The sequence below is a fragment of the Terrapene carolina genome, unplaced genomic scaffold (genome assembly GCF_002925995.2).
Source record: "Terrapene carolina triunguis isolate 2854851 unplaced genomic scaffold, T_m_triunguis-2.0 Scaffold84, whole genome shotgun sequence".
NCBI classification, from domain to species: Eukaryota; Metazoa; Chordata; order Testudines; family Emydidae; genus Terrapene; species Terrapene triunguis.
Genome location: NW_020664435.1, coordinates 15,011,205 through 15,028,884, shown reverse-complemented (window position 1 = coordinate 15,028,884; position 17,680 = coordinate 15,011,205). Strand labels below are relative to the sequence as shown.

At 41.5% G+C, this 17,680-nt stretch overlaps 1 protein-coding gene across 2 annotated transcripts in view; it reads right to left on the bottom strand.

Moving 5' to 3' along the window:
* The window catches only part of SKAP2 (src kinase associated phosphoprotein 2), a 152,453-nt gene that overhangs the window by 29,357 nt on the left and 105,416 nt on the right, over positions 1–17,680 (bottom strand). For both annotated transcript variants that reach the window (XM_024223032.2, XM_029910997.1), the window contains 3 exons: positions 16,138–16,262; positions 15,161–15,224; positions 14,500–14,610 (listed from right to left, as the gene is read on the bottom strand). In XM_024223032.2, the coding sequence (XP_024078800.2) occupies positions 14,500–14,610; positions 15,161–15,224; positions 16,138–16,262 (300 nt within the window). The remainder of the gene's footprint in view (positions 1–14,499; positions 14,611–15,160; positions 15,225–16,137; positions 16,263–17,680) is intronic.

The window sequence follows — 17,680 nt, the reverse complement described above, 5'->3', positions numbered from 1 at the left end:
AAGGTTCCATCAGCCTCCAAAAGTGGACTACCAAAAAAGGCCTTTCTCCCCTGAGGAAAAGCTGTGATCTGACCTCAAATCAAAGGTGGCAAGGGTTGGTCCATGACAAAGGAGCAACCCATTTCCCCCATCTCCAATCTTTTTCCATATACCACAACCAGAGTGCAATCAGCTGTGCGTGAATTAACTCAGAAACCACCTGGGATAGTCTCACCGTTATCCTGGAAGCTATGAAATCCTGAGCAGATCCAGAAGAACAGTCATCTATTGAATTTGTCATGAGATATTCAGCCTTGGTGCCATGTGATAATCAGGTTCCTCACTGTGGGTTTTTTTGTTTTGTTTTTTTGTGGGGGGTTTTGTGCCTTTTTACTCCCTATCCCCTTAAATGTGAGAGTTTAAAAGGGACACATGAGCTACACATTTTAATTATATTTCAGACAGATATATATAATTGGTTGAAAGGCTCCTGCTTATTGATTATGTTTTGCTTGGCTTAATTCCTTCAGTTTACAGGAGGAAGGGAGAAAGAAGGCTGGTAGTGGTGACAGTCCCTATGGCAATTAGAAGTTCATTGGGGGGGGGGGAAAATTGAGAGGGAGATTTATGCTAATGAGTCATCAGGGTTGGGGAAATCTTGTGGGGAAGGATTTATATCTACAGTATCTGGGTGGGTAAGATGGACTTTGTGGGCCACTCTGCTGGTTCTTACTTGAGCACCCAGCTGGGTCAGCTGTCTCGCTTTAATACCAACCTTATAGAAGCCAGGAAGGCTGAACAAGGATATCCCAAAGCAGCTATAGGAATGTATTGTTTCTCAACAACAGTATCCAGTGGCATTAACAGTCTGATCGTGCACTCCTTAAATCAGAAATTCAAAAAATATGGGCTCCCAGATTTAGCTAGATATGTATACCATGCTCATCGCACTGATAAACAAGCACCAGAATGGGCCCAGAATCTCTACTATCATAAATATATGTATAATAGACCTCGGACTATGACCTACCAACCTAAAACTATTTCTCATTTTTTAGAATTAGTAAAATGTCTCCCTTACTGGGATACTTGTTTGCAATGCTTTGCTTTAGCATTATTGCATTGCTTCTTAATTAGATATGGACAGTGACACAAAGAAAACTACTTTGCTTTCATAAGAGGGAACTTTAGGTCCGTAACCCACTGAAGATGTTCATGCATAAACAAAGTGTTGTTAATATTTAACATGAAACCAGCTGTCAAAAATGTAGTCAACAGTGAAAGAGCTATGATACAAGTAAAATTACTTTGTGTGATTGTGTCTCTCCAGGATGACAAGCTCCTCTGAGATGGGATTCTATCTCTTAATAACAAACAACTTCTGTCACATAGTGTTCACATCATATTGGTTTTACAAATCAATAGTGTCAAAAGTGGTTTAATGTAGGTGAAGAGGAAATAGTAAAAAGAATGATTGATCAGTGCTTGAAATAAAATATCTTATTTCAATAAAAAGTGAATTTGTGTGAATGTGATTGTGTTAATTTGTTTTAGAAAGATTTTCTTAAGCATCAAATTACAGGATTTGAAGTAGGTTCCTTTTTGATATGCAAGCGTAAACCTTCACATTTAAGTAAACAAGCTTGAACATGCCAACAGATAATGTAGATTTTGCTCTACATTGGGTTTTTTTATTTTTATTACTCCTCAGAAATACTGGCATAAAATTCAGCCTTCATCAAACTGATCACAGCTATACATTCTCCTTCCTTCATGAACTTAGATGACTTGTTATAACAGTTGTTCAGAAATTCAGGCCATGTATCACTATGTTTATGCATGGGACTTTGAAGCCAAAGCGAGTTTTGCATGTGAGTCAGTGGAATGAATAAAAACTCTCTTACTCAACAGTGCATGTAGTTCATTTACTGTTGTAGAGTTAGAAACTAACCACTTTAGATTCAGTGATTGTTATAGGATACCAAACCCCCTGACTTAATAGTCCCAAAATTTGAAACTGGGAAAAAATGCAGGTTTGGAATTGGTAAAATTCATATAGAGTTTAAGATAAGAACAGCGCTTTACAAAAGCACTGAAAAAGTAATAAAAAGCAGACAATTCAATTTAGCTGTATGGAGTTTCCATCAAGGACTAATATGAGAGCCATTGCTATGCTTTGGAATGCAAATGAGCCATAGCAAGAGGGGGGATGGGCAGAGAGTGTTACTAGACTGGACATGTGCCCACGATCTTGATGTTCCACATTAAGTTAAAAACAAAGTTTGGTAGTCACAGGCTGTGGTAGGTATCACAAACTGTGTGTATGCAATGTGGTTTATTGTTTTCTGCAGCATATCACCATGCACAAAACACACTGTTTTGGGATGAGGGTAAGTCATAGAACCTGTGAACAGTCATACAACGTAAGGCCAGATGACGTACGGGCTTTTCATATACTCAATGTCACATTGTTTTATGACATTGTCACCAGTATCAAATGCCAGTTATTGCTGACATTTGGGCTTTCGGGCACACCTCTGGCAAAAAGAGCAGTCTGAATCAAAGTAATGCTTATTGGAAGCGTTTTTCAATACAAAACCCTGCAAGGGGACCCCATGGGCACACAATAGATCAGGGGTCTCAAACACGTGGCCTGGGGGCCGCATGCGGCCCGCGGGGTTGTTTTCTGCCTGCCCTGGGGTTTCTCCCTGCCTGCCCTGCCCCCTGCCGCTCCGGGAAGCAGCCGGAACATGGGGAAGGGGGGCACAGGGCTGTGTGTGTTGCTCTTGCTTCAGGCAGCGCCCCCAGCAGCTCCCATTGGCCGCAGTTCCCCGTTCCCGGCCAATGGGAGCTGCTGGGGGTGGTGCCTGAAGCAACAGCAACACACAGACCCCTGTGCCCCTCCTCCCCCAGGTTCCGGCCACTTCCCGGAGCGGTGCGGGGACAGGCAGACAGGCGGCCTGCCCTGCCCCCGGTGCGTGTGGGGCAGGAGCCCGCCCCCCGAGCCCCTCCTGCAGCCCAACCCCCTGCTGTACCCCACACCCCTCCTGCAGCCCAACCCCCTGCTGTACCCCACACCCCTCCTGCACCCCACACCCCAACTCCCTGCCCTGAGCCCCCACCACACCCCACACCCCTCCTGCCCTCCCTGGGGGCAGGAAGGGGGCAGAGCTGGGGTGGGGATTTCAGGGAAGGGGTTGGAATGGGGGCAGGGCCTCATGGAAGGGGTGGAGTGGGGGCGGGGCCAAGGGAGGCAGGGGGAGGTGTCAGTAATGCGGCCCTCGGCCAATGTACTAGTCCTCATGTGGCCCTCGTGGTCATTTGAGTTTGAGACCCCTGCAATAGATCATAGGGTCTACTGCTGAGAAGCACATCACCTAGCAAGAAGCAGGAGAGAATCTGTGCACTCTCCAAAAGACCCACCAGGATTTTGGCTGCTGCGTCCGCTCCCTCCTCTCAACCAGATGAGAAGAAGGGAGAGAGAAGATCCATGAATGCCTACTGCTTATCACCAAGATAAAGAAAAGGAGTCATCCTCAGATGACAGTTTACATAGATAAAAATCTAGCCCAAGGGATTGCCAAGAAGAAAGGATAAGACCCAGACATAAGGCTCTTAACTTCTTCCTGAATTCATGGGCTTTAAATCGAAAATCATCTTAAAACAGGACTCTTGTATACCCACAAGCATTCAACGGTTGCTGGGAAATATCCTCAGGAAGCACATCTGGGAGGGTAAAATAAAAAAAAGCTCAGAAAAGTACTGCCCCAAAATACAAAGTGTCACCAACAAATTCAGAGAGATTCTCTCAGCTCCAAACCATGACAATGTTTTGGATTCAAGCTCATTCACGTGATAAATCCATTGTGCCATGCCCTCTGATATACACCACAGACACGTTGGACACCAGATTTATGTAGTTTCTAGAAAATTATGGATTCCTAAACTTTCATACATTTCAAACAAAAAATCTTCTCTATTTTCTGTTAATATGCCATTTATAATTGCTTTTCACTGCTTCTGTATATTCTGTATGCTTCTGAGCCATATGACCAAACTTTTCTCTTTTTCTTATTACTCATATAAATATAATATTAATTTTACTGTTTGTGACCATAATAAAATATTTTGAAAAATTTGGTAAATTTAATATACTCTTTAGACAAGAAAGGGTGCAAATTTCCCATGCACAAAAATAATGTAATAGCTACAAAACAAGTAATAAGCATCTTAATTTCGTCACTGAGATCCATTTTAAAAGGACTGCTTTTACATGGTGAACTGTCCTCACTGTTTTCCCAAGAAAGACTTCATTGTGCACACCTGCCATATATATCAACTGAAATTGTTCAGAATACTTCCTAGAAGCTCTTTTTCTAAAACTCACCTTCATTTTTAATCTCCAGAATGATAATAATCTTACATTTGCTCTTTTCACCTCCAAATATTCCAGACATTTTACAAAGTGATTTACTATTTACATTCAGAAACCACTTCATCCATTGCTGAAATGCAGCCACTGGTGGAAAGAATAACAGTTTAACAGTGCATCAGCACTGAAAACAATACGTGAACACGAGAAGTGAAGAAGAATCCCATATCCACTTGTAACAGTACGAAGACAAGATCACTTTGTCTTCCTAATCTTAGGAATTGATTGCCCTGTTGCAGTCCATGATTGGGACTTCGTGATACTAACCTCTATGTTTTCAAAGCAGTGTGCAGGATTTTAGCCACATAACTCCCATCAAAATCAACAGGGAACACACAGGTAATCCCTAGTGCATTACCTTGAAAACTTAAAACTGAGGGAAGGATTAACTGTTATTGTTGTGAAATCCTCAAGCATTAGTGCTTAGAGAAAGGAAATACAAAACGACTGTAAGGGAGGCATCCTCGTTCATGAAGCAACAGATCTACCTTACACACAGTCATCGACATGCTTCTCCTCAAATGTAGGTAAAACACAGGTCATGTTTTAATTTTTGATTCCTCTGTACTGACAGATCGTGGAATGCATCAGTAAAGCTCATTTACTTTTGAGACCAAAACAGCTCTACATCCAAAAAAGATTGCAGCAGGAAGGTATCAAGCTTTGCTACTTTCCTAGATAGGATAAGTGAGAGTATCACCTTTTTATTAACACACACATGCTTCAAGTAATGACTAAAAGGAATGGACAGGTTCAACATTGCTTACACTCATACAAAGTATCAAACACTGGTGCAATAACAACAGTTTCATTGTTAAGGTGTTTGTTAGATGAAGCACCTAAGCACGTCAACAAAAATATAACTAAAGACATAATTACATATAAACAATTTGCCTAAATCAATCTAAGGCAGGAGCAAAACCCAACCAAATAGTAAGTATTTTAAGTGCCTGGAATATGCTCAGAGCTGTACAAAACTTATAGACACTTCTTATCCTGCTCAAAGCTTTACCTCGGTTACAAAACATGGTTAAAGTCTCACCTACACTACAAAACAGAACTATTGGCCAGAACCCAAGCTGTGGCCAGTACAGCTTGGCACAGGTCTCAGATTGAAGGTGAGGTGGAAAGGCAAACTTTCCATTGCCTTGATCCATGGCCCAGCCATGCACCGAATCAACCCCAAAAGTAACGTAGAGCAGCTTAAGACATGCTCTTAGTTATACATGCTAGAATAGTTCTCTGTGGGGCTGCGCTGTTGGCTCAGGACTACTGAAACAGTAGACTCCGGCTCTGCCCCCACTCCCTGACTTCCAGCCTGCTCACAAAGAGCCCCTGTGCTTGGTGTGGGAAGTTTGGAATGAGTGGCATAGAGCCAGCTATACCAGCTTTATGCCATCTAGGGATTCTCCTTATGTTGGGGAAACTTTGGGCAGTTCTTCATCTGGAGTTGTCCCATGCATGGAGGCAGCATGGAAAAAAACACAAAGCGTTTTTAAAAAGCCTAATAACAAAATTCCAGTTTAATCAAAGTTTGATCGTATGCCAGAAGGTGGGCTAGATTAGCAGAACCCTTTTAGAACTGGAAAACATTTCCTTCACTGCTCTCCAGGTTGGGAAGCTGAAAATATGGCCTGCCTAAAATAATCCAACTCTTCCCCCATCATTTAGAATTCCATTGATCCAAAGATCTTGGATGTCCTGGTATGATAGGATGCATAGGTTTGCTCTATGTAATATTCATTCTTAAAGTTATTTTTTTCAGGTTTGCACTGTCCGTTGTAGACTACAATACATATTTGTCATGTCAAAAATATAGAGAATTGATTAATTTATCAGGCTATTAATTACTTAACTTCAGCTAGATGCCACCAGCCGAGCTACTGACTGGATGGGGCTCCGCTTCAATGCAAAGAAGTGCGCAACTCTGCACATTGACGGCAGCAAAAGGGACTCGGTGCAGACAACGGGGTTCCAGATCCAGGGTGAGCCCGTCATCCCCCTGGCAGAGGGGCAGGCATACCAGCACCTGGGCACACCAACAGGGTTCCGTATCCGGCAGACACCTGAGGACACCATCCAGGAGATCTTGCAGGACGCCACCAAGATTGATGCCTCCCTGCTGGCACTGTGGCAGAAGATAAACGCCCTGAACACCTTCCTGATTCCACGCATCTCGTTCACCCTAAGGGGATCCGCTGTGGCGAAGGTGCCCCTCAACAAGGCAGACAAGATAATCCGGAAGCTGGTGAAGAAGTGGCTGTTCCTTCCCCAGAGAGCCAGCAACTAGCTGGTCTACATCACCCACAGGCACGGCAGCGCCAACGTTCCCCACATGGGTGACCTGTGCGATGTTGCGGTGATCAACCACGCCTTCCGCCTGCTGACATGTCCCGACGCCACGGTGAGGAACATTGCGGCGAACGCCCTGCGTGATGCAACAGAGAAGCGGATCGGCAGAGCCCCCTCGAACCAAGACATCGCCACCTTCCTGAGCAGCTCCCTGGATGGGGAATTCGGACGGGACGGGCGCGACATCGCTTCACTGTGGTCCCGCACTCGCAACGCCACGCGTCGCCTGGGGAAGCGCATCGGCTGCCGCTGGGAGTGGTGCGAGGAGCACCAGGAGTTGGCAGTCCGGGTGCCGCAGATCAGGTCCGACGACAACACCATCGTCACCCCGACGGCCAGGGGCTTGCTGGAGAGGACTCTGAAGGCTGCCATCTGCTCGCTGTACGTGGAAACCCTGAAGCGTAAACCGGACCAGGGTAAAGCCTTTGAGTTGACCAGCAAGCGGGACGCCTGCAACCACTTCCTCGCCGGGGGCGGCTTCACCCATTTCGCCAACTGGCGGTTCATCCACCGTGCCCGGCTCAACTGCATCCTGTTCAACGGAGCTGTCCGCTACGGGAACTGAGACAAGCGTTGCAGGAAGTGCGGCTACTCCAACGAGACCCTGCCCCACATCCTGTGCAGCTGCAAACCCCACTCCAGAGCCTGGCAGCTGCACCACAACGCCATCCAGAACCGCCTGGTGAAAGCCATCGCGCCACGCCTGGGGGACATCTCCATGAACTGCACCATCCCTGGTACCGACAGCCAGCTACGACCTGACGTGGTCGTCACTGACGAGGCCCAGAAAAAGATCATCCTCGTCGACGTCATGGTCTCCTTTGAGAACAGGATTCCGGCATTTTGCGAAGCCCGAGCTTGTAAGCTGGAAAAGTATGCCCCCCTGGCTGACACCCTGAGAGCGAAGGGCTATGAGGTGCAGATGGACGCCCTCATTGTCGGAGCCCTGGGCACCTGGGACCCCTGCAACGAGCGTGTGCTGCGGACCTGCGGGATCCGTCGACGCTACACACGTCTCATGCGGCGCCTCATGGTCTCAGACGCCATCCGATGGTCCAGGGACATCTACATCGAGCACATCACCGGCCACCAACAGTACCAGGAGGCGTGAGCCAGAGTGACATCGTTCTCCCACTACGAGAAAGGGACCAAGTGACCTTCTCCGTTGGATCATATGAACTGGAACCATAAACTCCCAACATTAAATCTCACCAAATGAGGGTCAATCCATCCTCATCATCATATCCACTCATTATACTTCACACCCGAACACAACCACTCTATGAACTTCATACCCTCATATCTCAATGTCTGTACTTTGACCCATCAACCTTTTACCCCCAATCGGGGATATTGCAGATTATGTATTCCTTATGCCACCTGATCTTAAACCAAACTTTGCACCCTCGATAATCTGTATGTTATTCCCTGATAACCAGAAACTTCTATGCTCAAACTCTGTTCACTATTTTTTTTTTAACTTTAAGAATGAAGTTAAAAAAAAATAGTGGTTTGCACTGTCAGTTGTAGGCTACAATACATATTTGTCATGTCAAAAATATAGAGAATTGATTAATTTATCAGGCTATTAATTACTTAACTTCAGCAAAGAATTTCAGTGTCAACTTTTGTTTTTTTTAAACTGAGTTTTCCTTTAGTTGTTCTCTCTAGGCAAACTAGCCTACCTTAGCTTGCTGAAAGCAGCAAAAGTTGTCTTTTCCTGCAGAATCCTGCAGGAAAATGATCTTGACTCTACCTGCAGCAATGATCTTGACTCTACCTGAATAATCACAGTATCTATTAAACATACTCTTATTAAAGTGAACCAGAAAAATGATGCCTCTGTGGTAAATATGAATTTGTATATGATAGTAAAGTAAGAAGAAAATGGGTTAATAGATCAAGAGATTAGTTTTCCTCTTTTGTATCCCTCCCAACCAGCCCACACCACCTGCCAGCAGACATTAGCAGAAATTGAATTCCATTGAAAACCAAGTCTTCAATGGGCTAATAGACTGTTACCATTCTAGTTACTGGTTTGAACTATTCAGCTCAACTATTCAGCAGTTTTCTCAAGTGCTGAATTCCCAAGTTTCAAAACTATACTAATATTCCCATAATATCCTCTTCAGACAAGGAGGCAGCTTTAAATACAGCCTTCACTCAAGTTCCCTACTGAAAAAAAAAAAAGAACTGTATTATGAAAGGGCTCAATGTGCTTTGGTCAAAATTGCACGCCAACTGTTTAAATCATCATTTCAAAAACCTCTGAGTGCCATAGAAATGCCAGAATTCATTAGTAACTTTGGTATATGAATTGCCATTCCTTGATTAAGCAATAAGGCACAATAAGCTGTGTGTCCTAGTGAAATATCAACACTTGCAAGGCCCTGGGGGGTAGGTGGAAAGGCAGAATCCAGGACATGCTCAGTGGTGGAGGATGTTAAGTGTAGAAAGCATTATTTTCTATTGTTTAGGTCAGATGAAAAGTTAAGGACTCCTTCTCTGGCCTCCATGATTAGGACAGATGGTGGTGGTGGCGGCGGCGGCGGTCATGGTGTTTTAACCTGAGCATCCAAGCAAGTTCCAGGAGAAGTTTCATCTTTACTCCCCATTTCTTGTACTGAGCATCTTCATGTAGTCTAGAAGGCAGAAGGGGAAGTGCCCAGATAGCTAGTTGGAACTCAGAACTCCCAGCCAGGGAGGGCCAAATGAGGCAGAGCTAAAGGAGCACAAAGAGAGGGGAAAAAACTCATAGGCAGGAGTTGTAGACCAAGCTGGATGAGCAAGCATCTCAGAGATCAGAGGGGTAGCCGTGTTAGTCTGAATCTGTAAAAAGCAACAGATGGTCCTGTGGCACCTTTAAGACTAACAGAAGTATTGGAGCATAAGCTTTCGTGGGTGAATGCCCACTTCATCAGACGCAAGTCTGATGAAGTGGGCATTCACCCACGAAAGCTTATGCTCCAATACTTCTGTTAGTCTTAAAGGTGCCACAGGACCATCTCAGAGAGGTGATTAAGAAAAAGCAGAAAGCCTACAAGGAGTGGAAGATGGGAGGGATCAGCAAGAAAAGCTACCTTATTGAGGTCAGAACATGTAGGGATAAAGTGAGAAAGGCCAAAAGCCATGTACAGTTGGACCTTGCAAAGGGAATTAAAATCAACAGCAAAAGGTTCTATAGCCACATAAATAAGAAGAAAACAAAGAAAGAAGAAGTGGGACCGCTAAACACTGAGGATGGAGTGGAGGTAAAGGATAATTTAGACATGGCCTAATAGCTAAACAAATACTTTGCCTCAGTCTTTAATGAGGCTAATGAGGAGCTTAGGGATAATGGTAGGATGACAAATGGGAATGAGGATATGGAGGTAGATATTACCACATCCGAGGTAGAAGCCAAACTCGAACAGTTTAATGGGACTAAATCGGGGGGCCCAGATAATCTTCATCCAAGAATATTAAAGGAACTGGCACATGAAATTGCAAGCCCATTAGCAAGAATTTTTAATGAATCTGTAAACTCAGGGATTGTATCGTATGACTGGAGAATTGCTAACATAGTTCCTATTTTTAAGAAAGGGGAAAAAAGTGATCCAGGTAACTATAGGTCTGTTAGTTTGACATCTGTAGTATGCGAGGTCTTGGAAAAAATTTTGAAGGAGAAGGTAGTTAAGGACATTGGGTCAATGGTAATTGGGACAAAATACAACATGGTTTTTCAAAAGGTAGATCGTGCCAAACCAACCTGATCTCCTTCTTTGAGAAGGTAACAGATTTTTTTAGATAAAGGAAACGCAGTGGATCTAATTGACCTCGATTTCAGTAAGGCATTTGATACAGTTCCACATGGGGAATTATTAGCTAAATTGGAAAAGATGGGGATTGATATGAAAATTGAAAGGTGGATAAGGAACTGGTTAAAGGGGAGACTACAATGGTTCATACTGAAAGGTGAACTGTCAGGCTGGAAGGAGGTTACTAGTGGAGTTCCTCAGGGATCAGTTTTGGGACCAATCTTATTTAATCTTTTTATTACTGACCTTGGCACAAAAAGTGGGAATGTGCTAATAAAGTTTGCGGATGACACGAAGCTGGGAGGTATTGCCAATACAGAGAGGGACCGGGATATCCTACAGGGAGATCTGGATGACCTAGTAAACTGGAGTAATAGTAATAGGATGAAATTTAATAGTGAAAAGTGCAAGGTCATGCATTTAGGGATTAATAACAAGAATTTTTGTTATAAACTGGGGACGCATCACTTGGAAGTAACAGAGGAGGAGAAGGACCTCGGAGTATTGGTTGATCACAGGATGACGATGAGCCCTCAATGTGATATGGCTGTGAAAAAAGCGAATGCGGTCTTGGGATGCATCAGGCGAGGTATTTCCAGTAGAGATAAGGAGGTGTTAGTACCGTTATACAAGGCACTGGTGAGACCTTATCTGGAATATTGTGTGCAGTTCTGGTCTCCCATCTTTAAGAAGGATTAATTCAAACTGGAACAGGTACAGAGAAGGGCTACTAGGATGATCTGAGGAATGGAAAACCTGTCTTATGAAAGGAGACTCAAAGAGCTTGGCTTGTTTAGCCTAACCAAAAGAAGGCTGAGGGGAGATGTGATTGTTAAATCATCAAAAGAAGGCTGAGGGAAGATATGATTGTTATGATAAATATCTCAGAGGAATAAATACCAGGGAGGGAGAGGCATTATTTAAGCTCAGTACCAATGCGGACACAAGAACAAATGGATATAAACTGTCCATCAGAAAATTAGACGAAGGTTTCTAACCATCAGAGGAGTGAAGTTCTGGAATAGCCTTCCAAGGGGAGCAGTGGAGGCAAAAGACATATCTGGCTTCAAGACTAAGCTTGATAAATTTATGGAAGGGATGGTATGATGGGATAGCCTAATTTTGGCAATTAATTGATCTTTGACTATTAGCGGTAAATATGCCCAATGGCCTGTGATGGGACACTAGATAGGGTGGGATCTGAGTTACTACAGAGAATTCTTTCCTGGGTGTCTGGCTAGTGAGTCTTGCCCACATGCTCAGGGTTTAGCTGATCACCATATTTGGGGTCGGGAAGGAATTTTCCTGCAGGTCAGATTGGCAGAGGCCCTGGGGGGTTTTCGCCTTCCTCTGCAGCATGGGGCACGGGCTACTTGCTGGAGGATTCTCTGCACCTTGACGTCTTTAAACCACAAGTTGAGGACTTCAATAGCTCAGACATAGGTCAGGGGTTTGTTACAGGAGTGGGTGGGTGATATTCTGTGGCCTGTGTTGTGCAGGAGGTCAGATTAGAAGATCATAATGGTCCCTTCTGACCTTAAAGTCTATGAGTCTATAAATTATGTTCTCCTAGCTCTGGTTTTAGTAACTATACAACAACCAAATAGGCAATATTCAGGTGGCTGAATAGCTCCTGTACTCATGGTATTCAGAAAAATGTACTGTTCAATTCATAACATTAAATTCAATAAACAAATGTAAAAGTGACTATTGAACATGCGACCTTTCAACTTTTGATGGCCAAATACAATATAATTGACAAGACTGTGACATGAGGGATTAAAAATAGATAGCTGGTTACCTGTTCATGATTCCCAAACTAGCTGAGACAGGGTCACAAGACCTGATGTGAAAAAGCCTCACACAGCACAGTATAACTTTGATGCTACAGAATATTTATGAGGGAAACACACTTAAGTCATTAAACTTATTCCATAATTAGTGCAGACAGATTTTGTCATTTATTTCTTGTAGTTGGGTAATACCTAGAAGCCACAACAGAAATCATGCTCCAATTGTGCTGGGCACTGTTCAAGCACATAGTAGAGACAGTTCCTAAAGAGCTTACAAAGTGCCCAGGATCAGAGAGGAAGTATATGGTTGAGTTGGAAACTGAACACACATATCCTAAATTCCAGGCCACTAACAAAAAGACCAACCCATCCTTTCAGTTTTACTGCTTTCTACTGCTTTTTAGTCTTGTCTACTACATTGTAGGAGACAGAAATTGTTGGAAAAACCTATGTAAAAATGATATGAAAGTTAAAATATTTTTGAATACTCCCAGGGCCATCAGGATGCAGGTTAGCAATATTTTGAATACAAATTTTTTATTAATATGAACATAAATTTTATAACGCCTGGCTCTCAACATACTTTCCAGTTTAATTCATTCAAGCTATGACCATTACTACTGCAGCTCTGCTTATTGCTTGAAAGGGCCCCATGAAGATGTGAAATGAAGTTATCCTATAGTGAGGTTTACTTTAGTAGTTACATATTTAGGGGGAAAATAAATGTATAAAAGGTGTAAGCAAATGTACAGGACCATAACCTGCCAGGTGCTGAATACTCAAAGCACAGTGCAAGCGGCATCCAACACATGGCAGGCCCGGGCCCAAATAGACTGATGTTTTTGACCTTGTGACTTTGGACTTTAAACCCATTGAAGGTCAGTTCTTCATTTTTCAGGGCATTCAGTGCACACAGATACACTCCAAATAAACAGAGGATCTATCCATGTGATGAACTCTGCAATTTAGTTCCTGGTCACATATATGGAAAATTATGCCCTTTCAGCTACCCCAGCAGATCATCTCTTGAGCCTTTCTAAACACAGAGAAGTCCTTCTACACTTCCACAAGTGTACAATAAACATTCTTATCAGCTTCCATAATTATCGGCTCTGATAGTTCATTGAAATGCAGTTAACACTTAAGTTCATAAGAAGAGCACAATTTCCAAAGAGTGCCACCCAACTGTATTTTTTCTAATGGATAAAATATTCAACATGCAACAAATATAGAAAGTTAGGTCTATGTCACATGCGATTTATTTTTTCCTCTAAGATACTGGTTGATAGTAGTGCTTTCTCTGAACAGCAAAAGAAACAGAATTCTATCTTGCATTATTGCATATCAAATGACTGAGTATTGGCATTTTTTATTTTAAAATGTCATTTTTACACATAGCAATTGAATATCATTTTCAGACAGCTTACTAAAACATAAACAAGAATAAAAGACACGTCTTCCTGCTATTTTACTGTCTGTAATAAACTCCAAGGTCTATTGCCAAGAGAAAATTTTGAGATTTACGTTTGATTATCAAGAGGAGTAAACGTTTGACCATGTCTGAAAAACCAGAGTAAGAAATCACTGTATTATCAGATTCATGCTGAATGATATGAAAAAACAAAGTCAAGTTTCCCAGTGCCTTTATTTACAGATCATCACCAAACCACTCCAACCCAACACATTGCACTGTTGCAAGGGATATTGAGATCATATATTAGACAGAAGTGGATGGCATATGGAGTGCATAGAGAACCTCTAGTTAATACAAATGGTAAAATGAAGGAAGAAAAAATGATGGGCAAGTTGGCAGAAAAAGCTGTAAGGCAAGTCAATTTTTTAATTAAAAAATTATGTAGCAGAGACAATGCTAATGAGCCAAAATTCCCACAAGACTATTTTTACTATTTGTCTGATTTTGATGTCCTGATTCACCAAGACGGAAGTGTCCTAGCTCAGACTTGGTAAAGGGAGTATATTGTTTTCATTACTATAGTAGAACAGTACAATTCAAAACACAAGGGCTTCTATATTAATCTGAGTACTTTAGCCACTCACTGTCACTCCCTCACAGTTACCAGACCAGAAACTGAGCTTCTCTCAAAACACATCAGATTTCTCTAGTCACATAAAACCTCAGAAATACCTGGAAGTTCTTCATAAATGTCATCATCTATTGGTGCAGTGCTGACTGGAGGAGAAACTTGTCCAACGTCATCATATTCTTCCTCCTCAGGAATGACATTAGATCCCAAGTCTGTTTAATAGCAGTTTAGAAAATTAGCATTTATGAGAATAGAAGAAGACCCAAAGTGAATGTTTGTGCAGCATACAGCACACTATTTTACGGGGAATTTTACTGAATCTTAAGAACAAATGCTACTAACAATGGAATTACTTATATGGGTCCTTGTAGAAGAAAAATACATTAACTACTTTGGTTTTCAGGTCTCAGAAAAGATCTTTAAGATACCAAGAAGATGAAAGTGGTTTAAGTTAAATTGTGCTCTTCTTCTACATACCATTTAAAGTGCTTTATGGTCATCAGATTCTCCAAGAGATATAGGGATAGATCTATCTACAAAGAGTTTTAAGATATATAAAATATTGGGAAAAACAGAGTCCTGGAAAAGAAAAAAAGTAATGCAAGAAGCACAATATAGCTGAGAATCAGCACATGCTGTCTGAAGCCTGGATTAAAAATGGTTATACTGTATTATGCACATATAGAACATCAGTTAGTAGATAAAGCTATTATTAATAAACATTATTAAAAACAAAGAATATTGTTTCACTGATTGACTTACCTTGCAATACAAATTTGATTTCTTGTAGCCATTCCTCTGCTTCTTTGGGAGTAGCTGCTGTAAACTACAATAAGCATAATATTAATAATAGTTATAATGGTAATATAAATACAAACACCACCACATTTGTAATGGAAGGAAATGTAGCATTCTTGTCACTTCTTCAAGGAACCATTAGTAATTCTCTTCATGTCTTCTGGTACTTTTCTTGCAAGGATGCTTCTTATAATGTACAGTTAATTTTGACAAATTTACGTAATTGAAGCAGAGGATGATGGATTTGAAACTCTGATCAGCAGCTGGCAGCTGTGCAGAAAAAAGCTGCTTCTCTTCATCAATGTCAAAGCCAGAACTGATGAACAAAATTTGCCCTTGACAATTAGAAGACACCCATGAATTTCTTTAGACTGCTGGATACAGTTTTCTTAAAAATGTTCTTGTCAGATTCCAACACACTACCTGACAACTTAATTAACTGGCTTTCAACTGCAATCTCAGATATTTAAAACTTATTAAACTTACATTCCATATTGCTGCCTAGCTGATAGATCTTTGAATTGCATAGCTGATATGTGCTTCTACCTTGATGTTCCTTCCAAAGCCCTAAGCAATACAATATGTATTTAACTCAGATATTTCTTCTTTGATAACTCCATTTTTTTACTATATAATTCATCCAAAAAATCATAGACCAATTATATATAGATATTATAGATATAATGCTAACACTTAAATGACCAATAGATAAAAGTAATAGATTTGCTTGTTCTTGTTCAAAAAAAGATAGCATTTGAACTTAATCTGAATTTTTTTAAAATGTATTTCCTATTATATGAATGTACAGTGTAAGCAAGCCAGTGTTCGTTTTTTTCACTAACGTGTCAGGGAGAGTTGTTTTACTGAAATGTTAATGTCTCCGTAACTGGAATCATAACGGTTTTATCAATTTAATTTCAAGACGACATAAGAAGTCCAACCTGATAAATGCGTTTATCAGGAGCCGAGATTTCAAAACAGCAATCTTTCTTTCCATCCTTCCGAAGGGTATTATTCATTCTGACGGCGTATCCATCTATAGCAAATTCACCTTTCTGTTGTTTGTCTGTTGGAGATAAAAACAAAGTTAGAACTTCATTTACAACAGTGAATGTAAGTGGTCCAGCAGGTTATCATTTATTCAGATTTTGTTTTGTGTTTCATGAATATTACAATGAACAGGGAGGTTTTTAGCAAAATAATTAGGTGATGCTTTTGGAGATAAAGCTTTATTTTAAAAGAAGGTATAAACTAAAGTACATTTTTTATGTAGGATGCCTAAGGAATCCCACAGGGAGATGTTTGCAGACGGTGGTCCTGTTTAGAAAGAAGTGCATGCTATGACATGTCTAGGGAAAGCCAAGAACTGGAACATGGAACTCGCAAGACAAGTTTACCATAAATCAGTCTTTCTTTCAGTTTCAATGGGAAAACCTTTCTAGCTTATAACTTGCTGAGTCCCTTGCTAAACTTACCACCCTCATCCCTCAAAACAGTAAACTTCAAATTCACTTTTAAGCAACTGTAAAAGCCTCTCTTTCTACCGAATCCTCTTCCAGATGCACCTTCTTTGTGCAAACTCTTGAATCAATTTAGAAGCTCATTTAATACCTGCAGTGTGTTCCAAGAGAATTCTCCACCTAACACTACAACTGTTGAATTACTAGCCAAGAAGAGGATAGAATTTGATCACAGTTCAACACTTTGGGCCATGTGTTTATATCACAGACAATTCCAGATCACAATTTTATGTATTCTCAAGGTTCTTGTTTATAAGGGGCTGACTTACAAACAGCTATTCTGAAAGTGAGACATGGCTTAAAAAAAGCAAGGGTTTAAACACACAAAATGTTTGGATCAAGATACCTCTGTTTCTTTTAGAGACTACACTCTTCAAGGTAGGGCCTACACCATCTTTATGTGTGGAAAGTGTCCAGTACAAACAAAACATGAATAAGTAACAACAACAATGTTGAGATCCATAATCTCCATATGCCATATTGCTATACTCAAGGTAAAGATGGCTGAAGTCTGCACTGTAAATCTTCATCAGTGATATTTCGCCCAGTCCTAGTATGTTATTGTGTACATGAGAGCTAAATAACGGAAGTAGCACTAAGGCCTTTATTACACTAGAAAAATATTCATTGCTGATGAGTATTAGCAATGGGTTCACTTAAACCAGTGCTGAACATAGCTTAGCTGCAAGTGTGGCCAAGGACAAACAATTTTCAGCACCTCTTCAGAAACATCAGTATGACACCTGTTGTCAGCAAGGGATACGTTTCCTGATAAGGGTAGGAAAGGCTTAAGAGACTATGGCCTTCCACAGAGTTGTTGCATACCTAGAAAACTTGTAGAAAAGTTCATCTATTCTCCACTTCTTTGACAGTGAAATTAATTTCACCTGCACAAAGCCCAAGCAACTGGATTTTACTTGGAGGAAATGGTACCATGCACTGGACTTTGGGGGCTAAAGTGCAA